Source organism: Saimiri boliviensis, chromosome 12 (genome assembly GCF_048565385.1).
Source record: "Saimiri boliviensis isolate mSaiBol1 chromosome 12, mSaiBol1.pri, whole genome shotgun sequence".
NCBI lineage: Eukaryota > Metazoa > Chordata > Mammalia > Primates > Cebidae > Saimiri > Saimiri boliviensis.
In genome coordinates this window covers 110480049-110504655 of record NC_133460.1, presented here as the reverse complement: position 1 = coordinate 110504655, position 24607 = coordinate 110480049, and the positions used below count along the sequence as shown (strand labels likewise).

At 43.0% G+C, this 24607-nt stretch overlaps 1 protein-coding gene across 1 annotated transcript in view; it reads left to right on the top strand.

The window, feature by feature from the left end:
- The first annotated feature begins 6871 nt into the window (after positions 1-6871).
- Positions 6872-24607, top strand: part of ADAM12 (ADAM metallopeptidase domain 12) — a 376200-nt gene continuing 358464 nt past the window's right edge. Inside the window, exon 1 of the mRNA XM_074383072.1 lies at positions 6872-7364. Within this exon, the coding sequence (XP_074239173.1) occupies positions 7256-7364 (109 nt within the window). The 5' untranslated portion in view covers positions 6872-7255. The remainder of the gene's footprint in view (positions 7365-24607) is intronic.

Below are 24607 nucleotides of genomic sequence, written 5' to 3'. Positions count from 1 at the left end.
AGGGATATTCGGGGAAAGGGATCTGGAGTTTCTATCCAGAGAGGCAGTGGGATATTTCCTTCACTCAGCAGCGTCAGGGGACTTGCAGCAGTGGGGTGCTGCTGGCCCAGGATCTGATGGAGCTGAAAATTTCAAATGCTTGGTAACTGCTAAAAAGTTAAAGCTGCATTAGAATCCAGACCAGAGCTTAGTGTAGGAAGAACAGCAATTGACCCTGGGCCCTGGCACTTCTAAGTTGTCTCTTCTGCCTGAGATCATGGAGGAGTTAATGGGAGAACAGATCTGGATAAAAGTGCTCACCAGGATGCAGAAATGAGAGAAACTGAAGCAGCAGAGAAAACAGATCTGAGAAGTGGACTGAAATAACTATGGTGAAGGAGGGGCCCACACGCGCCACCTGTGAGGCTTGGGGGTGGATGGGGGCAGGGTCAGCCACCCCACTCTCAGAGCAGCTGGCCTTCCCAGACCCAGAATCGCTTCTTCATCCTCAAAGTAGAAACTAGGTCAGGCCTCCAAAAAGGAGTTAAAAGTCTCAGCTGCAGAGAGACCCCACTAGGTGCAATCAGCCAGTGCTCTGCTTCCCTTGGCTTCATGCAGACCCTTCTTGGAACTCTGTACCCACATTTGGCCTCCACAGTTTAAGAGAAATCAAGAAATTGGAGAGATTCCAAAGGAGAGCAACAAACATGATTAGAAAGAGTGAGAATAGGACCCAAGGGGTACATTAACGAAATTGGGGTTGATTTGCCTGAAACAGTAAAGACAAAATGGGAACTGTATTCAAGTACACGAGGTGGGACCAGTGTCCAGTTATTTGCCAATTTCAAGGGCACAGAATAAGACGCAAAGGGCCTAATTTTCCACAAGAGAGAGCAGGTAAAGATAAGGCATGTAGGTCTTGGGATGGTTTTTCCTGCAGTTATTATAAAGTAGGTCTGGCCTCTCTCCCTAGGAAGAAGCCTGCTTGAGATTAGATAGGGAGGCCAAGACTTGTCCCCAGAGCACCCTGGAGTCCTCCCCCAGCCTCCAGCAACCCCAGCACTCCTGGCTTCTGGGAGCCCATGCTTCCTTGCAGGAACAGAGACCTGATGCGTGAGTGGCCAGCCTGGGTGGTGGGGGCAGCTTTGCATCCTGCAGAGATTCTCTCCAAGAGCAAGAGCAAGCATGACCTTTCATCACATCTTCTCTTTGATGCATTCAAGATACAGCTACCAGCAGAGCCCCAGGTTCTTTGGCAACCAGTGAAAAAATGTCTGCAACTTCCAGAAACGGCAGTCCAGATCAGATCACTGTGTGACTGGCTAACCATGCAGGGGTGATACTCAAAGAGCCTTGTGAATCTTCATGGCCTGAGCCAGTTTTGCTTTGGGTGCTGTGGCCTGGTACCCATGACTGCGAGCTCAGTCACTCGGTCAACCGTCCTTCACAGAAGGAGTCAAGTCAAGATGTCCAACCAAATATGTGTGCCTGGCCATCCCTCCTGCCCTCAAGACACAGCACAAAAGACACGTTTATCTACAGACAGGGTAACTGTGTGCTCTGTTGGCAAATCAGGACTCTAGTGAGTGAAAGGGGCTACAGTTGATAAATACAATAGGACAAAACTGGGACCCATGGCCACCGTGTCTACACCTTGTATTCAAAGCTGATAAACAAGAATGATGACCTTCATATTAAAATTATAAAGAAATTTTGGTAGCTAGAAAAATATCTGGAGATGGAATGTTCACTTTATTAAATGTATAACAATTATTGCTGTGTAAAAAGTTATTCCCCAAAGTCATGGCTCAAAACAACAAACATTCATTATTTCATGGGGTTTCTATAGGTCAGGAATTTGGGAGCAGCTTAGTTGAATGGTTCTGCCTTGGGGGGTCTCATAAGGCTGCTGTCATCTGAAAACGAGAGGCCGAAGGACCCACTTCCAACACAGCTAACTCACAAGCTATTGGCAGGAAATCTCATTCTTCACCTTAGATCTACTCCACTGGGCTGTTTTAGGTTTCTCACAACATGGCAGCTGGTTGCGTCCACAGTAAGCAGCCTGAGTCAAGGAGGAAGCTGAAGTGCCTTTCACCATTTAGCCTCAGAACTCACACACTGCTCACTTAGGCTGAGTTTGGTTAGAATGAGTTGCTAATTCACAATTGCAAAGATATGGAACCAATCTAAGTGCCTGTTAACCACTGAGTTTATAAAGAAAATGTGGCATATATACACCATGGACTACTACTCAGCGTTAAAAAAGAATAAAATCACATCTTTTACAGCAACGTGGATGGAGCTGGAGGCCATTATTCTAAGTGAAGTAACTCAAGAATGGAAAACCAAATGCCATATGTTCTTACTTATAAGTAGGTGCTAAGCTATGAGTGTGCAAAGGCATACAGGGTTGTATAATGGACCATGAAGTCTCAGAAGGGGAAGGGCAGAGGGGCATCAGGGATAACATAAACTACACATTAGGAAAAACATATACTGCTCTGTTGACAGGTGCACCAAAGTCTCAGAATTCACCACTCTAGAATTCATCCATGTAACCAAAAACCACCTGTACCCCAAAAGTTATTGGGGAAAAAAAAGAATGAGTCACTAAGCCCAGCCCACATGAGAAGGAGAGGAGATTAAGCTCTTTTTCTTAAATGAAGTATCCTTAAATGCTTGGTCATTCTTGTCATAGTTCATGTTTGCTTTTGAGATTCCTCTCTGAGTGCTGCTCCAGGAGGTGCCTGTTTCTCTTAGTGCTGTCAGTCACTTGGGGTACATAAAATGGGATCTGGGGGTGTGTAGGGAGGGGCATAATAAGCTCCCCATCACAGCACAGTCATGAGTCACCTAAAGACGTTTTGGTCAATCACATTGTATACCTTTGAGCACTTGTAAGGATGCTCCCATACATTTATAACGGAGCTTCCTTATCCAGGTGTACCTTTTTTTCTTAATCTTTTCCACCGTATTTTTACTGTACCTTTCTGCCTTTTTACTGTACCACTGCCTGTGGTATTCAGTGGAGTCATGTGCCATACAGGTTTGTAGCCTAGGAGCTCTACCTGTAACCTAGGTGTATAGTAGGCTGTACCATCTAGATTTGTGTGAGTACACTCTGTGATGTTCACTCAATGACAAAACTGCCTAACGATGCATTTCTTAGAAGGTGTTATTGTTAGGTATGACTGTCACTTGGTTGGAGAAGTTGAATGGTCAATGGGCAGGTGACATAGATGAATATATATGGGGTAACCTTTCCTGTCTCTTGTGACACAGAGCATTCCCAAGTTCCTTGCCTCCAGCTCCAGGAGCATTCTTTCTTTGGCATTTAGATTGGCTCCTTAAGTGCTGATTCTGTGCAATAATGAAAGCATCAGAGATGAGAGGGTTTAATTTGCCCAGAAGAGGTTCACTGGGGACAGGTTTCTGAGGAGGTGAAGGCATAAATTCTTGAAGTGGGAGGTCTAGGAAAAGAAAAATGGACCACACGTTATTATAACAGGCCTAGAGAAGGAGGAGTTTTCATCTCTCCAAGAGATGGAATTAAAACTATTTCCAAGAATCTTAATCTTGGGGTGACTGCATTTGTTTACCTTTGGAGTAAGGCTTAGGAACTGTGCTTGGAGACAGAAAAGCTGTTCTGCAAGCCTGTGTCTGAAGTTCTGTCGATAGGTCACGCTGCAAGGAGGCCGACTCTTCACTTACTGCAGAAATTAGGAATGGCTGCCTGTAAATTTCTGGCTTGGGAAAGTTTGCCTCCATTTTTCATCTGCTTGTACTCAGAGCGGATTGAGCTTACAGGAGCTTGGGTAAGAAATAAGTGCCCTGTTCGTTGTGAATGCCCAGGCTGTTAAACAAAAATAGCACACAGGAAACAGTATTGCAAAGGTCAATTCTTCTAGAAAGGAAGGGACAACAAGCCATCTATCTGAAATGTTCATGTGCAGATCTTGGCCTCTGACCCCACACCATTGCCTAACAATCCAGTATTGAATGTGATGTCAGCTCCCATTTCCTGTGAATGAGGAGGCAGAATTTCCATCCAAAGACAGACCATCTGCCGGACGTAGGATTTGCTCTTCGCCTTAGCTGGCTGTTATTGACGTGTATGAAGGCTTTATGGAGACAGTGTCAGCCCAGGCCCCTTGCTTCACAGAGATGGTTAATTACAGGGTTGAAATCCAAGGCTTGTGGCTGGGATTTTATTTTTCTTTATGTTCCCCCTGCAATGGCTGTTTTGTTTCATTCAGTGAAAAATAAATCAAGGGCAGTTTTGGGGTACATTTAGTTCTTTGGAGAAAGCTTTGCAACTTCCAGGTTTAAAAGAAATTGGACTTTTGCAGTCAAGATTAACAACTGAATATTGAAGAGCAAAAACAAATTGATCATTAAGAGAAAACGTATCCAAGGGCCCCAGCCCAGTGCACAGCACATATTAGGTCCATTTTGAATAAACCATTTAACCAGTCAGAAGGATTCAAGGGGCCAGTGGCTGGGCTCATCTGCAAGCAAATCTGGCCCTTTGAGCTCAAAGGAAACAATTTTCGATCCTTCTTCCTCGATGTGTTTGAAGTTCTATGGGCCACAAGTATCAGGTTCACCTAATCACTTGCTAAAACTGTCCTTCCCAGACTTTTCTAATGAGAATCTCCAATGCAAATGCCAGAGGAATTGAATTGTTAACAAACATCCCAGGGATCAGGTAGGTTGGGGGACATTGCGTTAGTTCATCTCGTGCTCACAACCATCAAGGAGGTTTGTATTTTTGCCTTCACTTAACAGATGCTAAAACTGAAGCTTGGAACTCAGGGTTAAAGAAACAGGCGGTATCTTTAATACATCTGAGGTTGGGCTGTGACCTACTTTGCTGTATGGTGGTGGGAAAGCTATATCTCTGCATACTGCAGTTTCCTCATCTGTATATTCAGGATTTTAAAAATGAAATATTGCAGGTGAAAGACATTAGCACAGTACTCGATTATACAAAGTATGTAATGATTTATGAAGTAGTAAAAGTGTTAGTCCATTTTCATGCTGTTGATAACGACATACACAAGACTGAGTAATTATACAGGAAAAAGGCTTAATGAACTTGTAGTTCCACATGGCTAGGGAGGTCTCACAATCAGGGCAGAAGACAAGGAGGGACAAGTCACATCATACATGGATGGCAGCAAGCAGAAAGAGAGAGTTTGTGCAGGGGAACTCCTCTTTTTAAAACCATCAGGTCTTGTGAGACTTTTTCACTACTATGAGGACAGCACGGGAAAGACTTGCCTCCATGATTCAATTACCTCCACCAGGTCCTTCCCACACACGTGGGAACTCAAGATGAGCTTTGGGTGGAGACACAGCCAAACCATATCAATAAACCAGCCTAATTATGAAATAGGTTAAGTACCCTGTTCACACTGTCCAATAATGATTGAAAACTCTCGTTTTCAAAGACTTGTCTTTCTGACCAATAATGATTTATCAGTTTGGTCAGAAAGACAAGTCTTTGAAAACAAGAGTCCCTAACATAGTGTTGATTGACTGACTGAATGAGTGAACAAAAGAAGGACAAAGCTGATTGGTAGTACAGTTAGATATGACCCAGGGCTTGAACCAGGCCTCGTTTCCAGATATGGCAGCATTGGGAAGGGCGGGGGAGCCTGTGCCTCCCACTAAGGCTTAAAAAATAACATTTTAAAAAAGTCCTGCACCCTGTTAGGAGTTTGGACCCTGTCTTTGGTAACACTGCAAAACTGGCTGTGAGGAAAGCTCCGCCGCAGTAGTAAGACATGGTACGGAAGGCAGCTTCCCAAAGCCTGGGTGACGGCCTCGTAGGAGTGAGTGCCCAGTTAGGAACCGGTGAGAGCTCACAGGACTAGGATGGAATTTCTGCAGGTGGTTCTAGGTCTGAGCAGCACAGTAGAATCACCTGAGGCTTTGGAAACTATTGAGCTCCACGCATTGTAGGAAATTGTGAGTTAACTGGTCTCTGGGGGTGACACTGTCTTTATTTCTTACTATTCTAATAAGTCCCCAAGGTTGGGAATCGTGGTCGCCCGCAAGGTGGGCATCAGCCATCCTCCATAGCTGCAGCCATTTGTGTCTGTGCGGCCCCCTTGTTGCTGCTTTTGGGGGCCGAGCCAGGCTGAAGAGGTGAGGTCAGCCAGGAACTAGGATGAGAAGGCAAGGCTCTCCGTTCTTCCCTTGGTGTTTCTCCAAACACCCTGAGCTCTCCTGGCCCCAGAGCCTGGAGAGTCTCATTCTGAAAGCGTAGGAGGGCACCCGGGGATCTTTTTAGCAAGCCAACCCAGGTGCTTCTTACAATCAGGAAAGTTCCGGAAACGTCTTGTACTCCCTTTTCTGGGTCCAGGTCCTGGAAAGGAAACATGAGCCAATCTATCAACGTAAAGCCTGACACTGTAGATCAAAAGGAATGCCCAGGTGCTTTGTGCCTGAGTCCAGGCTTGTTTCCGGGGCGCGAGATTCCCCGTTGGGCGCCTAGGGCCCGACGAGGGGCACGCGCCAGGCTGTGGGCCGCTTTGGAGACCCGGCCGGTACTCCGAGGGTTCCCGGCTAGCCAGGGAGCGAGCAGCCGAGTCATCTTTTCCAGCTTCAGACTGGAAAGCTGGACCGTGCCGCCGCGTGTGCTCTTGGCAGCCGGGCTCCCCGGGCCCTGCGGCCACATCATCCTGGGGCGGGGACGTGTGTGCTCCGGGCGCCCGGCCGCCACCGAGCCACGTCTATGCCGCCGGCGTGCGCGGCCAGGGAGGCGCCCTGCCCCAAGCCGCCCACCCCCGGGGCTGAGCGAGCCGCGGCTCGGGGCGGGACCCTGGCGGGGGGACCCGAGCGGTCTCTAGGACCCGCGGGACGCCGCCGACTGGCGGGGGTGCGGGGGAGACATAATTTGTTCCGTGGTAATGAGAACGGTGACTGCTGGCCGCGGATCCATTCCACAGTCCGGCCTTCTCTCACTAACGCTCCTCCTCGTCCCTGGGCCAACTCGGACAGTTTGCTCATTTATTGCAACGGTCAAGGCTGGCTTGTGCCAGAACGGCGCGCGCGCGCGCACGCACACACGGGGGCAAACTTTTTTAAAAATGAAAGGCTAGACGAGCTCCGCGGCGGCGCGGGCGCTGCTCGAGGGCTCCGGAGCTGACTCTCCGCGGCAGGAAATCCCTCCGGTCGCGACGCCCGGCCCCGGCTCGGCGCCCGCGTGGGATGCTGCAGCGCTCGCTGCCCGGCCCGAGAGCTGCTGCACAGAAGGCCGGCGACGATGGCAGCGCGCCCGCCGCCCGCGCCCCCCGCGCCCCCCGCCCTCGCCTTCCTGCTCGCCCTCCTGCTCGCCCTGGCCGGGGTTCTGCTCGCGCCCCGTGAGGCCCGAGGTAAGTCGCGGAGCCCGGGCGGCTGGCTCTGCCCGCCCCGCCGGGGACACACACGCTGCGCCCGGGCGCGCCGAGGTCCAGGGCTGCCCTGAGGGGCGGCGCACCAGGACGCATCTCCGGAGTCCCCCGGGCTCGCGCTTCCAGCGCGGCGATACCGACTCCCTCCCAGCTCCCAGTTCCCCGGGGAAGGGGGACACTTGGCCCGCAGCCCCAGGGGGACCAGTGCCTGCCTCGGGACCGCTCCCCCGTCCACACCCTCCTGGGTGACATTTGCAGTTGTCTCTGTTTCTTGACAATTACACGTGTCGCTGGGGACGATGAGTGTCGGGTTCTCTTGCTGGCCCTGTCCCACAGTGATACCCCCACCCCGGGCTCTGGGCCAGCCCCCGCCTTCCCCGCTTACACACTTGGGGTGGGAGCGCAGCGGCCCCGCAGGTGAGGCAGCCCCTCCTCCGCAGGTGTGCCTGCTGCGCTCCACCGCGGGCTCTATTTTCACAAACTGACTCTCTCAGCGACTTCTTTAGTTTTCTACCCACCCCCACTCCGCTATTCCTGATTTCCAGGTCACTCCCTCTCAGTCGCGGGCAAACTTTAGCCGAATTCTCCCTCCTCCCTCCACTCAGTTTTTCTGCCGTAAATTACCACCCACATCAACTTGGTGTAAAGCGATAACTTATTTAGGGGTTTAATATGAGGATCTGATGGTTGTTTTGCAGGCTTAGATTTTCCGAGTTGTGTCCTCTTAACACCGGGCACCTGTGGATCCCGTTTGCACAGTTAGGGCTCGCCCAGCAGGTGCCTGTTTAAAAATCCGGGAGCTTCCCCCGGTCGCCGCCGCCGCCTTCTTTCTGCCGCCCGGGGCGCTGTCGGTCCACGGATGAACGACTCGCCTTGGCCCCAAGCTCTAAATTTCTATGATTCTGTATAACAGCCATTTATTTTTCAACAACTGGCCTCAATCACGAGCCGTTACCACTTTATGATACGTTTTATTTTGCGATTGCCACTGCTGCCCTCCACCCCCACCTCGTCTACTGTAATGTGGCTAAAGCCCAGTTCTTGTTAAAATCCGCACGGGGAACACCAATTTGGGGATTAATGATTAAATGCAAAGATTGCGCAATGCAATGAAAAAGCCACGAAAGAATAGTGCTGAGGGTTTAAAGAACTCTATGACCTGTGGTGAATTTTGCTTTGAAAGACTTTTCTACAAATTGGCCCTTTCGAATGTTTATTGAGAAAGAACTTTTTAAAAAACGGAAAGTGTCTCAAAGTGTGCCTGACGTGGTCTTTAACTTGGCACGTGCTTTGTACACATAAAGTCTACTGAGCAGGGACAAAAAATTTTTTTTAGGGGAATATGTTTATTAAATCCAGCTATTAATGGGAAATCATTTCTTGGGCGTGTGTGTCGGGGAGGACTTTTACTAATTTATGACTTCAGCTTTGGTGGAGAGAGTTTTTTCTTAAGATAGATATGACCCAAAATTGAAAACCAGGGAGGCATAAACACTTTGAATGTGTTACCTATTGCAATCTATTCCAGGATTCACTGCTTGTTTACCCTTAGATTCTCAGTATCAAGTCTTCAATCATCAGTGCCCCAAATCATACCACTGAGGCTGTTTAAAGCTCCAAACATATGATGAAACATTTCTTTGCATTGACAAAATAAAAGGAGGAATTGCTACTTGTTGGACTGAGCATATTCTGAGTTTGTTCCTAGGGTGGTCTGTACCCTGAGCCCTGGCACAATTGCCTACTTGGTACCTTCTGAGGCAACTCAGCCTAACAAGTCCAAAACAGAACTCTAGATCCCAAACTCGCTAGTTGCAAATCATTCCTTCCCTGGTCTTCCCAAACCCAGTAACAACCTCTTCTGCCTTCTCCAGATGCCTTGTGCTAACAGGTAGGAAGTCATCTCGGCGTCTCCCCTTTTACTCCATAAGCCACCAACCTCCTGAATGTATTCCCATCTACCCACTTCCTTACATCCCAAAGTGTGCCTCTCCCAGTCCAGGCCACCTTATAGGAAAAATCTCTTCTGCAGAAACCTCTTATCCATCTTATCCCACTGGCGTCCTGGCCTTTCACTTATCCCTGCATGGCGCATTCGCCTCTGCAACAGAGCTAAAGTTATTACTTTCAATCATGAGTTAGATAATTCAAGTTTCCTGTCTGAAACTCCCCAGTGGCTATCACCCTTCGGAAAGAAAATCCAAACCTCAGCATGACCTAATTCCTGTTTTCCTTTCTGATCCCCTTTCTTACTATTCTCCCCTTGCTCACTCTGCTCCAGACACACTGCCTTCTCTTCTTTTCAGCTTCCCAATATAGTAGGGCCATCATTAAAAAAAAATAAATAAATAAAAATAAATGTTTGCACTAAGAAAACTTTGCAAATACTTTTCACTGTTTTGCCATGCAGTGTTTTATGGCATTTCATCCCTCTTGTAACTTTTTGCTTTTCCTAGAGTTAATAATTGCCTTGTTTTGATTTTTGTTTGCTTTATTTTCTGTGCACCAAGCTGTGATATTGTGATATAATATGAAATGTATATTTGGTCTCTGCCCCAGTTCCTGGCACAGAACTCCTAAAATCCTTGGAATCTCTGGGATATTAAGAGTGTCTTGTGTATGCTAATCAGCTTACCAAGGCATGATGGGAGTCAGGATTTTCAGTGCCTCTCCTCTGGCAACCTCCAGGGAGGGGAGAGGAATTGAAGGTTGACTTGATCGCCAATGGTATAATTAATCACACCTATGTAATTAGGCCTCCATAAATCCCCCAAAGGACAAGGTTTGTAGAATTTCCAGATTGCTGAGCAAATCAAAATTTCTGGAGGGTGGTGCCTTTAGAGAAGGCATGGAAGCTCTGCGTATCTTTCCACATTCTCTGCCCTTTGCATCTCTTCCAACTGCTGTTCATCTGTGTCCTTAATTACATCTTTCATTAATATAATAAACTGGCAAATATAAGCAAGTGTTTTCTGGCATTCTGTGAGCTAACTTAGCAAATTAAGCAAACCTGAGAATGGGGTCATGGGACCCCCAATTTATAGCTAGTTGATCAGAAGTATAGGTGTGGCAATCTACTACTTGTGATTGGCATCTGGCATTGGGGGGCAGTCTTGTGGAACTGAGCCCTTAACCTGTGTAATTTGATGCTTTCTGTGGAATAGAGTTAAATTGTAGGACACCCAGTTGATGTCCATTGAATAATTAGTGGTTAGTGGGGAGAAATTCCCACACGTTTGGGTGATCAGAGGTGAAACATTCAGTAATGAGAGAGAGAGTAGGGGAAATACTTGGTTTTTGTTTTTTTCTCATCCACTTACACAACCTCTATTTTACCTCCACACTTTCTGGAAGAACTATCAAGCTCCTTTCCATATGATCAAACACATTAGGCAATCTAACCCATGATTTTTTTTTTCTTGACGTCATTTTTCCTGGAGCCTTTCCTCCTCCTGTTCCAATATGATTTGGTTACTTTTTAGGCATAAATTACAGCTGTTGTCTCAAGACTACCCGTATTACCAAGATGCTAAGAATTCCTCTTGCATCCTTCCTGTGTTGAATCACCTACATTCTGAGCACCATAACTCCGTATTAGTTCATTCTTCATTTCTGTGGGCACATTTTCCAGTAACTTCCTGAGGAAGGGTGTTGGGGAGATACAATTTTTTTTTTTTTTATAACTTGTGAATGTATCAGGGATGCTTCCAGCTGCCAATAACAAAAAGAAACTTGACAGTAACAATTTTTACAAGCTTGTATTCTTGACAAGCAGTTGCAAAGAAGTTTGGTGGCTGGTCTAACTGGTGTGGCAGGTCAGTGATGTGATCCAGGACACAAGCACTTTCTTTTATTTCTGTCTGTGCTGCTTAGATGTTGACTTTTGCCTTTATGCTTACTTCCTCATGGTCTCATGATAGCTGCTGTAACTTGTGGCATCATATCTGCATTCCAGGCAGTAATACAGCAGAAAGGACCAAAGGCAGAACCAGTCAAATCTGTTTTCATCAGGAAAATAATGTTTCCACAAGACTTTTTAGTAGATTTTGTCTTAGATATCATTGGCTAGACTGTGACACAGGGCCACTGCTAGCTTGTACAGAATACTAGAAAAGTAAATATTTTTAACTATATGAATTGGTTCTTCAAACAAAACAGTTCTGTGAGTAAAAAAGAAGGTTGGAATGTGTCTCTGGCATACCTTGTTTCTCTCTCACTCACACACAGACACACACAGACACACACACACACGCACACAAACTCATACACTCATTCATTCCACCCTTGATTGCTTATTTATTTAGGTACAAAATTCCAAGAAATAAGTCATATTTTCTCAGTATTTTATAAGGCATTTCTTCATTGTCACTAGGGCCATACATTACTGCTTGAGAAGTTGATGGTATTCTGCTTATCAAGACTTCAAATGTCGTCTTTTTTTCTTTTTGGAAATGATTGTCTTTTTTCCTTGTCACTAGTATTTTTGCATTTTATGATTATGTGCTTTAGCAATGCTCTTATCAGTAATTGTTAGAAACTCAGTGGGCCCCTTCAGTTTGAAAATTCATATTATAAAGTTTTAGTGTATTTTCTTGTATTAGTTCTTCAATTATTTCTTCCTTACTGTTTTTACCACAGTTTTTCTGAAACTGCTATTAGCTGAATGTCCTAATCTCCTGAAAACATCCTTTAATTTTCTTGTTTTTCTTCCCTTTGTGTTTTTGTTCTACTTTCTGGGACAGTTGTTTAATTTCATTTTCCAACCCTTGTATTTAATTTTTTGGCCAGGCACAGTAGCTTATATCTGTAATCCCAGCTCTTTGAGAGGCTGAGGCAGGAGAATTGCTTGAGCCCAGGAGTTCAAGACCAGCCTGGGCAACATAGTGAGACACCACCCCCCCACCCCATCTCAACAAAAAAATTGTAAAAAAAATTAACTGACCATGGTGTCACACACCTTTAGTTCCAGCTCCTCAGGATCCTGAGGTGAGATGGTCACTTGAGTCCAGGAGGTCAAGGCTGCAGTGAGCCATGATCATGCCATGATACTCCAGCCTGGTTGACAGAATGAGACCCTCTATCAAAATAAATACATAATTTTAAATTTTATCCTACCACATTTAATTTCCAAGAGGTGTTTCTTGTGCTGTGAATGTTCTTTTATTCTTATTATAGTATCCTCTTCTTTTTTTGTAATGGATATAAGATTGCTATTAACTCTGAATGTGTTAGTCATTACTTGTTAAACATTTTTGTCCACCTCATTCTCATTGTTAGCTTTAAATTCTCTTTCCTCACATTTATTTAATATATGACTTGCTTCAAATGTCCAATGTTTGGCTCTCTGTTGATATTTAATAATGAGAGATTGAAGAGCTGATTGGAAGTTCTGTGTACTTCCACAGATGGATTTACTGACTGATGAACTTTCATTTTGCTGAGAGAAGTCCTCATACCATGGACTCTGTGTTTCTTAGGCTGGTCAGTTTCTCCAAGGAAGAATTCCTCAGCTTCCTGCCAAGGCAATTTAAGTCTGGCAATTGAAGCTTGGCTCTGAGGTCTGTGAGCCTTTAAGTATGCTTATATTGTTTAAAGTTAATCCTTTTGTTTTCAGTCTAGCACTTTACTACCCCTCCTTCGCAATGCCTGGGAGTCCTTATGTGCAGAACTTCTCTACTTCAGTGTCTTCAGGAAATACACTTCCTGTGTCGATCAGAGTAGGACAGGCCGTCACCCAGATGTGTTGGCTTTGCAAGGGATCTAGGGCTCTAGCTTCTCCTTATACAGCCTTTTAGCCTCAGCCTATGTGGGCCTTGGGAGGTACCCAGGGCCCCGTGTTGCCAAGCCTTTCCAGGGTTCTGCTTATCCATTGCACCTTTCTGATGGCTACCCTTCTCTCCAGGTCGTAAGTTCTTATTCTCTGTTCCCTGCTAAATAGGTAACAATTTGTCCATCCCCTTTCCATCTCCGAAAGCTTTGCTGCTTTGTTTTAAATTATTGTTATGTTTTGAGATAGGGTCTTGTGTTGTCATCCAGGCTGATGTGCAGTGGTGCAGTCACAGCTCACTGCAACCTCGAGGCTCAAATGATCCTCCTACCTCAGCCTCCCTAGTAGCTGGGACTCCAGGTACACACTACTATGCCCAACTAATTTGGTTTTAATTTTTAAAATTTTGGTCAGACATGGTGGCTCACACCTATAATGCCAGCACTTTGAGAGGCCAAGACAGATGGATCACTTTTCAGGAGTTTGAGTCCAGCCTGCCCAACATGGTGAAATCCTATCTCTACTAAAAAAAAAAAAAAATACAAAAATTAGCCAGGCATGGTGGTAGGCACCTGTGATCCCAGCTACTCCAGAGGCTGAAACAGGAGAATCTCTTGAACCTGGGAGGAAGAGAATACAGTGAGCCCAGATCACACCACTGTACTCCAGCCTGGGTGGCAGAGTAAGACTGTCTCAAAAACTAAAAATGAAAATGTAATCTTTAAATTTTTATACAGACGGAATCTCACTCTGTTGCCCCAGGCTGGTCTTGAACTCCTGAGCTCAAGCATCCACCTGCGACAGGCTCCCAAAGTGTTGGGATTACAGACATTGAACCATGGAATGCAACCTATTATTGTTTATTATAATTATTCCTTTATTGTTGGGTTTCAGAAGCAAGTACAGATAAACACCTGTGACTCTGCCACGTACATTTAGAAGTTAGCCCAGGCTTTTATTGCCATGCTAGACATATAGATGCATTTTCTTTCTTTTGTTTGTCATTTGGCACTTCCTGCTCCTTCCTTGTGGAAACAAAAATTAAACTCATTTTTAAATGTTTCAAAACTTTCTTTTCAAAACCTATAAAAACTCAAAGTCAACATATACCTAATTAGATAAATGTTGCAGCTGTGGAAACTGTAACAAAATTTTTCTTAAGGAATGCAGCTACATCATTTAAAGAAGCTAAACACATTTCTTCCTGATGTAGATGATGCTGTAATGAACTCATTAGAGTTGCAGAAAAAAAAAAAAATTGTATCAGAGTGTGTTTCAGAGGCCTCTTTAAGCTAAATTGTTTTTGCAGCATCCATGATTTATAAAGACAGGTGTAGAATTTTCAGATATTTCTTCTGTACCAAATGGCTAGCCCTACAGTCCTTTGGCTGTGCGCCCACAGGGAGCTCTATGAAGCGGCCCTAGGGTATGTACATGTTGTTCCGTTGTCAGCTCTCTGGGATGGAAAAGTTAAATTGATATAATCTTGACAGAATGTTTTTGAAAGTAGTTGCTGTGCCTTTTTCATAACTGTTTCTTTATATGTTTGGTTAGTATTTTATTAAACCTAAAATTCTCATACCGGCAGACTGTGACTTAAAAAGGCATTCGTTGAGTGCTTCAGTGCCAGGAGCTGTGCTCAGGTCTTTGCATGCACTAAATCATTCAATTCTGGTGAAAGAATCTTGTGTGTCCTTTTAGTACCCTCATTCTATAAAAGAGGAAATGATAGCCTCAGACAGCGAGATCAGCAGCGTCAGGTGCAAGGCAATCTAGGCTACCTCATGCTGAAAACTGGATCTTAACCTAGTTGTGGCAAACATTTTGAACCTGCCTTTGCCATAACCATAACAGTGAGATTGTAATTAGCTTGCTTCTCAGCCAGACGGTAATGTAGTTCAAATAAACTTTATTTGAAATGGGCACATTGAATATTATACTTTCTCACAGGCTGCCATTTCAATCTTCATACTTTCTCCAACCCATTTTTCATCCTGTTTCTTTTGTGTTTTATTTAATGCTCAATATACCTTGCCTCCAGTTGATAGATGGGATGGAGAAGCCAGATAATTCAGCATCATATTGATATTTTTTATCCTTTAAGCTTTTATGTCATTCCAAGGCTACATTAAGAGCTCAGCTTCTTGGCAACTGTTTAAAAAATTGGACAGCTTCATTGGATAACATTTTCTGTCTGTTTACCTACTCCCGGAAGCTTTGACCTGCTTAATCAGTTTAGATGATCCATTCTTAGAAATGTTGAAACACCTTGACATGTCTTCCCCTAGCAGGCATGGTAAGTACTGGCCTGCAATTTGGCCAAAAGATTCCTTGTATTATGTGTTGCTATGTTTGTCATTAAAGCTGGGATAGGATGGGAGCATTTCTTGTGAGAGATATGCTCACTTGAATCTGAATGTGATCTGAGAACCTGGCCTTGCTTTTTAATTTTGTTTTGTTTTCATCCTGAGGGTTGTGTTTTTGTTTTTGTTTTTGTTTTTGTTTTTGTTTTTTTGTACTCTTCTTCAGAGCTTGCATTTGGATTTCGAGTCTGCACTATACCTTAAAGTGATGTGTTGTCTGCCTGTGGAAAGGTACATTCCTGAAGCATACTAAGTAAAACTTTTGAACTAAAATCATTTTTTCAGCCAGTTTCAATATAATTTGAGATGATTATGAAAAAGATGATTGAAAAAGAAATCTGGCCCCATCCTTCATTTATTTCTAAAATATAACCATTTTAAAGTTGAAAAATGGACATAGAATAAATTATAAACCCATATTTTTGCCAGCCAGATTCTACTATATATGCTACAGAACTTTCAATATTTAAAGATGTAAAATGTTAAAGATATATTTATAGCCATCCTGTTCTCTCTGCCCCTTCAGACTATTTTATCTCAGTCTTCCTTTTGCAGAGGCTATACTACTGTGAAGTTGGTTGGTTCGTGTGTGTGTGTGTGTGTGTGTGTGTGTGTACACATACCTACCCCTAATCAATATCTGATATTCTTTATGTTTGTAAGTATTAGGTAAATGGTACCCTACTACATATGACAACCTTCTGCTACTTTCTTTTAAATCAATATATATTTTAGACTTACTCATTTATATGCTTGGTTCATTTCTTTTAATTAAATGATTAAATTATAACTTGTGTACTCCTCTGTTGATAAATATGTTTTCCCCAACTTTTTGATATTGTGATGGTGCAAGGATCCTTGCTATCTTATGTATGGGCGTAAGCTCTAGGGAATCTATTACAAGTGATTTACTGAGCTGTAGAGCCCACCAATTTTTTACTATAACATATTTTGTTAAGTTGCTTTCCAAATTTTTTGTACCAATTGATGTGCCTACTTATTGGAGAGTTCTGGTTACCCATGTAGTTGTCAGTACCTGGTATTTTCAGGCTTTTAAATGTTGCCAAGCTGGATGTTAAATATTTCATTGTTTTATTTGGCATTTTCTCATTGCTAAAGACTCTAAGATTCTTATATGTTTATATGTTCTTTGTGTTTCTTCTTTGAATTACTTATCCTTATTTACTCATATTTCTTAGTTTAAGCAATCCTCCTTTCTTGAGCTTTGAAAGAAAATTTTATAATTTCTTCTAAATTTAAAATTTTTGCTGTTCCCTTTTAGAATAACTGGAATTTTATTTCATTTATTGTATGAGATTCATGTCTATGTTTCCCCCCATCTGGAAAACCAAGTGATCTAGTAACATTTGTTGAAATCTTTTCCACTTCTGATAAACAGCAAGAATACACAGATATGCTTCCGGCTTCTTTATCTTACTGTTCTATTTACCTCAGTTCCAGCATCATATTGTTCTCAGTATCCTGTACTTCCTAATAAGCATTCAGTGTTTAGATTGGTTGGCGTGATGGTTAAACTTGATTGGATTGAAAGATGCAAAATATCGATCCTAGGTGTGTCTGTGAGGGTGTTGCCAAAGGAGATTAACACTGGAGTCAGTGGACTGGGAAAGGCAGACCCACTCTTAATCTGAATGGGCTCCACCTAATCAGCTGCCAGCATGGCCAAGATTTAAAGCAGGCAGAAAAGTGTGAAAACACTAGACTGGCTTAGCCTCCCAACCTACATCTTTCTCCTGTGCTGGATGCTTCTTGCCCTTGAACATTGGACTCCAGGCTCTTCAGCTTTGGGACTGAGACTTGCTTCCTTGCCCCTCAGCTTGCAGATGGCCTATTGCGGGACCTTGTGATCATGTGAGTTAATACTCCTTAATAAACTCCCCTTTATATATATATCTCTATTAGTTCTGTCCCTCTAGAGAACCCTAATTCAGTGGTACATAGTGGTACACAGGGCAGATACTGAAGCCAGCTTGCTGAAATTTGCAGATCAGCTCTAACACCTGGCTCCTGACATGTGATCTTGTGACTAACTGACCAACCATCCTGTGTGCCCAGACTTTCCTGGTTTAGCACTGAAGATCACACATCACAGGAAACCCCTCAGTGCCAGACGAATTGGGATCCTTGGTCATCCCAAAACTTGGACAAACTTTGTAATCTTTTTCTTTCTCCATTTTCCCCTTGATGAAATGGTGATAATAATTATATCTACCTCCATGGGCCTTGGTGCAGGTGAAATGAAAGAATACAGGTACAGTGTTTCAAGCAGTGCTCAGACTATGCTAAGTACTCAAAGTTTAACATCTCCTTCCCTTCTCTCCCTATTCCTTTAAAGTTATCTCAACTGTCCCTGAAACTTTAGTGTTTAATATGAAGTTTAGGATCTTCTTGCTAAGTTCTGCAAAATACTGTATGGGGACTTGTAGATTAATTTAGGGGATGATTGATATCCTCATGAAATTAAGGCTTCCCATGATGAATGTGGTGATTTCTCTATTTGTCCCCTTTAATGCTACTCAGTAAGTTTTCAATAATTTTCTCTTCAAGGTTCTTGCACATCTTTGTAAGATATATTTCTAGATATCTTAAGTACCTCATAGATTTGTTGTCACTTTAGATGTTATCACTGTTTTTTTTTTAAGATTTTACCTTTTTAAAATGAAAAGTTTTAAATATACACAGAAGTAGACAGACTGCAATCAATACTTATGTTTCTGTGACTCAGTTTCAACAAGTGCCAGTTCATGGCTATTCTAGTTTTATCTGTGGAGTCATTTCTTTATTGAAAGTTCTGATCAATGTTTCCTTTTTGGTATATAGGAATGTTACTTATTTTTGAATGTTGATTTTGAATTCAGAAATTTTGCTCAATTTTTTTGTTAGTCCTGATGATTCAAATCATAGTTAGATACTTGCTCCATTTTTATTTTAATAGTTTGTCTGTAGATTGACTTCATAGAAATTCTAAGAGAATAATCGCATGAAAGGGCAAGTTTTGTTTTTTCCTTTACAGTCCTTATGCATTCTACTTCTTTTATTTTTCTTATTCCTTTGGGTAGCATCTCCATTACAATGATAAATGTAAGGATTAGCCAGGGCCAATGACTCACATCTGTAATCTCAGCACTTTGGGAGGCTGGGGTGGAGGAAGGGGGGATTACTTGAGCCCAGAAGTTTGAGACCAGCCAGAGCAACATGAGGGCACACCATTTCTACAAAACGAAGTCATACGTGGTGGCATGCACCTGTAGTCCCAGCTACATGGGAGGCTGAGGTGGGAGGATTGCTTGAACCCAGGAGGTCAAGGCTGCAGTGAGCTGTGATCTTGTACTGCACTCCAACCTGGGAGACACGGCGAGACCCTGTCTCAAAAAAGAAAGAAAGAAAAAAGAAGCAATTGGTAGTCTCCTTTTTTTTTTTTTTTCAACTTTGATGAGAATACCTAACTTTTGCTATCTTTACACATGTTTCTTTTCTTTCTTCTATTGCTGTAGAATTATTTATACCTACTTCTTCCCAGTTCTGTTAATGTAGAGGTTACCTGTTCTGTTGCCACAGTTTTGGTAGTGCCATTAAATTTTTAACATTTATGCTTCAGTAACAGGGTCAGTAACTTTGGCTTCCTCCCAAATAATTCTATAGGCTAACTGTGCTTTAACGCCCTTCATTGCTCCTCCCGTTTTTTATTGTTGTCTAGCATTTTAGTTCTGCCATTTTGAAACACATCTCTCATCAGAAAACGTAGTGGAGAAATACTAGGCTTTGTTCTGTGCTGAGCAGTCCAGGCTTATGCTGATTTATTCCATGCAACCAGTTTCTTGTCTTGTCTTTTCTTCTTTTTTTTTAAACCATGGCTTCTTGCAAACCACTTCCACTTCCGAATCCAGTCACTTCTTATTGAAGTGATCTTCTATTGAAGGTCTCTGAGTAGCAAATTCCCTATATTTGTTTACCTGGAAAACATTTTTTTTTTTCGTAAATGTTAGTTTAGCTATGTACAGACAACTAAACCAGAGCCTGGCAATTGTTTTCTTTTAAGCAGATATTACCTGTTGTATCCTGGCCTCTCCTGTTGTTGTTAAGAAGTCTTTTGCTTAAAGACTGCCTTTGCACTAAACCTGCTTTTTTCTCTGGTTACTTTTAACGTAGTTCTTTGGTGGTGGTGGTGGTGGTAGAGTGTGTGTGTGTGAGAGAGAGTGTGTGTGTAGTTCTGTATTATCATGTGTTTTTATATAGTTTTATATTAAATTTGTGTATTTCTGGCCTTGCTCTGGTTCTTGAATCCAATCAATTATTTAAAAATTTTTTAGCTAGCATCTCTTTAGTTACTACCTTGCCCTTTTTTCTTCATCACTTCCTTTGGAACTTTTGTTATATATAGTTAGACCTTATAATTCAGTCATCCTGTTTTTTTAGCTTCTCTTTATCTCTTTACTACTCTTCACTTTATATTCTGGGTGATGTCTACAAGTCTAAATTTTCATTTTACCAATTCTCTCTTAAGCTGTGTCTAAATGCTGTTTAAACTGTCTATTGAATTAACGTTTTTCAATATCTTTGATTTTTCATGTATGGAAGCTTTGCTTTGCTGTTTTTCAAACTTGCCAGGTCTTTTTAAAAAGTAATGTTTAAAAATTATCTTTCATTATCTTTTCTTTGTATTCATATATGTCTTTAATAATTTAAGATTTATATATGTTATCCATTTCAGGTTATTATTTCAAGTTCTTAGGATGCTGATTCTGTGTTACCATAGATTATCCCTTTTAGGGCCTTGCAATTTTAAACTGTGAGTTTATTTTCAGCACTTTACCCTCCACTGCTACTCTCTCTGTGGGAGTCTGTGCACCCTGGATTAGGAGAGTACCCGTGGAGCAGAGTTTGTTTACTCATGATAGATGCCTCAGAGATTTCCCTTGTCTAACCCCAATTACTGTGGGAATTTTTTACCACATCATTATTCTAATTTCAGTCTCCAAACCCATTGTGGCAAATGCTTGAAGTTTCTATTTCTCTTGTGAAGCTCCCTAACCCTCACCAGATCTTCAGGGAGACACGTCACTTTGAAGTTTCCCTGTGACATCTGGTAGACGTTTTCTAGCCCTGATGACTTGGGAAGGGCAGCCTGTCTGGGCTTGGCTTTACTAAAGGATCTTAGCTTCTTTGTTCTCTGACTTGTGTGTTCAGGATCATACCTCCTGTTACTAAACTCGCAGTTTCTAGGCTGAAGGTCTATATCTACCAGGCCTCTGGGATTCCTTGGCTTTGGCAGTGGGTGGATGCTCTGGCTAGAAATTCCTTAATTTCCTGATAATTTCCTTTCCCTTCTTTAGTTTAGTAATGTAGGGTGTCACAATTTATTTAGCATTTTTCTGTGTTTGTAGTAGAAAGGTTTTCTAGCTGTGTCAGCTCAGTCCACTGTGTTTTCAGAACTGGACATCTCTGATATTGATTCTTTGGTTCTTTTAGTCAATACATTTGTTTGCTGCCAATTGTAATCCCAGATTTGTGCCAGGAACTGGGAATACAGGGTGGAGAGAAGATCAGACACCCTCACTTCATGGCCTATAGAGCAAGTGGATATAAAGATACACAGAAAATGAGTTGAAACTACTTGGCAGCTTGATTCTCAACTTCCAGTACTCCAGACACTCAGTCAGAAAAGTCAGTCAGCTGCTTTCCTGCTGGCATGTTAGTCTTTGCCTTGGCAGCTGCAGGGATGAGATGTGCTAATGATGGGGCCAAGCTGAGCTTTGGGGGTGAAGCCATCAGCTGTTCTCATCTCCCTCTGGCGGAGGCAAAATGAGAACAGCTGGGGAGCAAGGCCAACATACACTCCCAGAAGCCGCTCCTCCGCCAGCAGAGGTGTCAACAGAATTCCAGTCATGCGAGCCTTCCAGGAGTGTACACTGCATTCATTCCATACTTAAACACTAGTATACAGAGAAGACTGTACAATGGAGTAAGCCGACGATGGAAGCACTCATCTGTGTATTTTTGTTACCTTTAGAATGAATGCTATGATTCCGTATAGATTGATTTACCCGGAAGAAAATCAGATGCCTGGTTTGCCACTAAAATCTGGACATGTCAGATTTAGTCTATTCAATTCCCTAAGCTTTACTTCCAGTGTCTTAGTAGGGAGAGTCTGTTGCTTGGAGCATGCTTGATTCAGCTGCAATAGATGGTCGTCTCGGAACTTTTTCTCACATATTTTAGTCTCTTTTTCTCTGTTTCTTGTCTGTTCTCCTTTAAAAAGGTGCTTTTGATCCTTCTTTCTCCCTCAGCGCTGCTGACGACTAAGCCATTGGTTCCAGAGGGTCAGTGAGGAAGCAGTTTCCAAAGGGGGAGGCAGAAAGGGCTGGGTTGGGATACGGTTTGAAAAGCCAAACCAAGACAACTGTTTTCAAGCACAAAAGCTCCTAGTAGAAGCATCTGCTTCTCTTATGGACTTCAGTGACATAAAATAATGAGATTTCTTTAGCTTATCTCCCCTGATGTTACTTCCTTATGGATTTAGTGGGTCAAGAGTGCTGTGTGTTCTAGCATCGTAGTTATAAAATTGACAGGTGGCTTGGATCATGGTCAGAATTCTGGACTGGGAGTGAGAAGTGGCTCTGAGTTCTGACTTGGCCTCTTTATAACTGTGTGGCCTTAAGGAGCCCACTAAATCTTTCTGAACTTAGTTTCTTTGTCAACAAAGAACAAGGATGCAGCGTACCTCCCTGGGTTGTGGTGAGTACCAAATGAGGGAGATGTTGGGGAATGCGTTTTGTAATTTAAGGTCTTCTCTTTAGATGGCACAGGGGGACAATGGTACCACTGTTCATTTGTTCATTCAGTGGCTGAAGTTTGCCCTTATGCCTTGGACGGCACAAGTTCTCAGCATCCATGAGCCACCACCATCCCCTCGTACTCGTGGTAGATGTGTGTCCAAGTTAATCCCAAAGTTTGACAGAGGGGGGTTGCAGAGATTTGGAAGAGCAGGCAGTTTCTGTTCCTTTTTCTCCTATCGTAAATCTCATGTCTCCATCTTTGTTATTTATCAATCTAGCATTAGGGCATCTCTGTTAAGCAGGACTATTTGAGATTGTGTTAATAGTGTGAACTCCTTCAAATATCATTTACTTATAGCACACAAAATTGTCATTGGTTTCCCTCTCCTCTGCTATATGGGACACACTGTGGGCTGAGCATAAGGGCGGGAGAGAATGAATATATATGCCCAGAAAAGGGACATGGGTTTTCCTAGCCCTGAACTTCCACTGGCTTCTTGAGAAAGAGGTTTGGGAGGGTGGATAGGCATAGAATGGCAAGGAAAATAAAATTTAACATGCCTCGCAGGGTACTAGGTTGGCATGAATAAGAATTAGGAACCTCACATTTGTGGATGAAGCAGACACGTAAGCTCTTGACTTAAGTGTTAATTACCTGTTAGAACATGTGATTGCAGCAGTGAAGGCCGTCACTCTGCATCCTTGTGGTTCCAAACAATACAAATTGAGAACATCCAGAATCTGTCAGAAATGTTCCACTCTAAGAGCAAATATTGGTGGTTTTTTCCCAATTAACAGTAAAACATACGTGAATGGAAAGATCTCCCTCACGCTGCTAAGATTGTTCATCTCCTGAATCTTTCTGAAACTGTGAGTTATAGGTATCATATCTTCTGACTTGCACAGCAGCAAATGAATTTTCTGAAATCTCCACTCAGTTCAATGCATGATCAGACAACACCCAAGGGCTGGTTATAGGTTTATCTGTGTACTTGGAGAACAGTCACATTTCTGAGTGGTAATTGCTTTTTCTTTGCAGGATAGAATTGAAGAATCCCACAAAAAGGGATTTTGCCTGTGTGGTTTCTGTGCTAGCCACTGGTTCAAGGACTCCTCATACAGCCTCGCCATGCCCTGGGAGGCAGGCACTATGACCACACTCTCTTCCAAATAGGAAAGCAAGGCTAGGATATTTAATTTGTGCAGTTATGCTGCTAAAAGGTGGCACCGCCGAGATTATGCACATGAATTACTGTACAAACAGGGAATATACTAGAAATTGGATTTACATGAATAATAGTAATAGTGATGACACCGGCAATTAACGTAACATTCAGCAGGCTCTGGACTAATCCCTTTACATGAATTATGTGGTTAAAATATCCCTGTAGGCCTTAGAGGTATGGGCTATTATTATTTCCATTTTACAGATGAAGAAACTAAGGCATAGAGAACTTGTGAGTTGCCTTAGCCCCTCCATCTTATAAGAGTCTGAGCCAGGATTGAACTAGGCAGTTGATTTCAGGGCCTGCAGGGAGCTGCCAAGGAAGGACCCATGTTGTCCAGGAACTCTTCTGTACTCGAAGCCCTTCGCAGCTGTCTCAGCTTGTGTTTATCTTAGGGCATTGGGATTTGAGGAGAGAACTTAGAAAGACACTAAGATAGATAATACTTGAGTCTTTAGCTGTGTGAGTCCCAGGAACTTGTCCTGTGGGCACTGACCTGCAAGGATTCGTAGGAAAATAGGACTGGAGACCCATTTGCCGGGCCTGGCATCTCTGGCCCTTCATTTTTGCATCAAAGAAACTTATGGACTTACCAGCTAAAATGTGTTCTTTCCGAAGGAGAAACTTACTGTTTAATAATTAAATATACTATCCTTTGTTTTCTCTCACAAATAAATACAGGACTCAACCTAGTAACTTCTACCTATGATAGCTGTAGAAAATACTTGTAAACATGATAAACTCACATGCATGAGTGCATTTGTTATTTATTGCTGTGTGATAAATTGTGACAACTTAATGGCTTATCATCACATCTGTTTACAATGTCACAGCTTTTGTGGGTTATGAATCTGGGTACAACTTATCTGGGTCCTCTAATTCAGCTTCTCTTGCAGGTTGCAGTCAAGGTGTTAGCCAGGACTGAGTCTCATCCGAAGGCTCCACTGGGAAGGATCTGGTTTCAATCTCACAAAACCATGGCATGATTCAGTCCCTTGAGTTGTTGGACTGAAGGTCTCGGTTCCTAGCTGATTCCCATTTTCCTAAGCAGTATTATCTCCATTATAGAAGC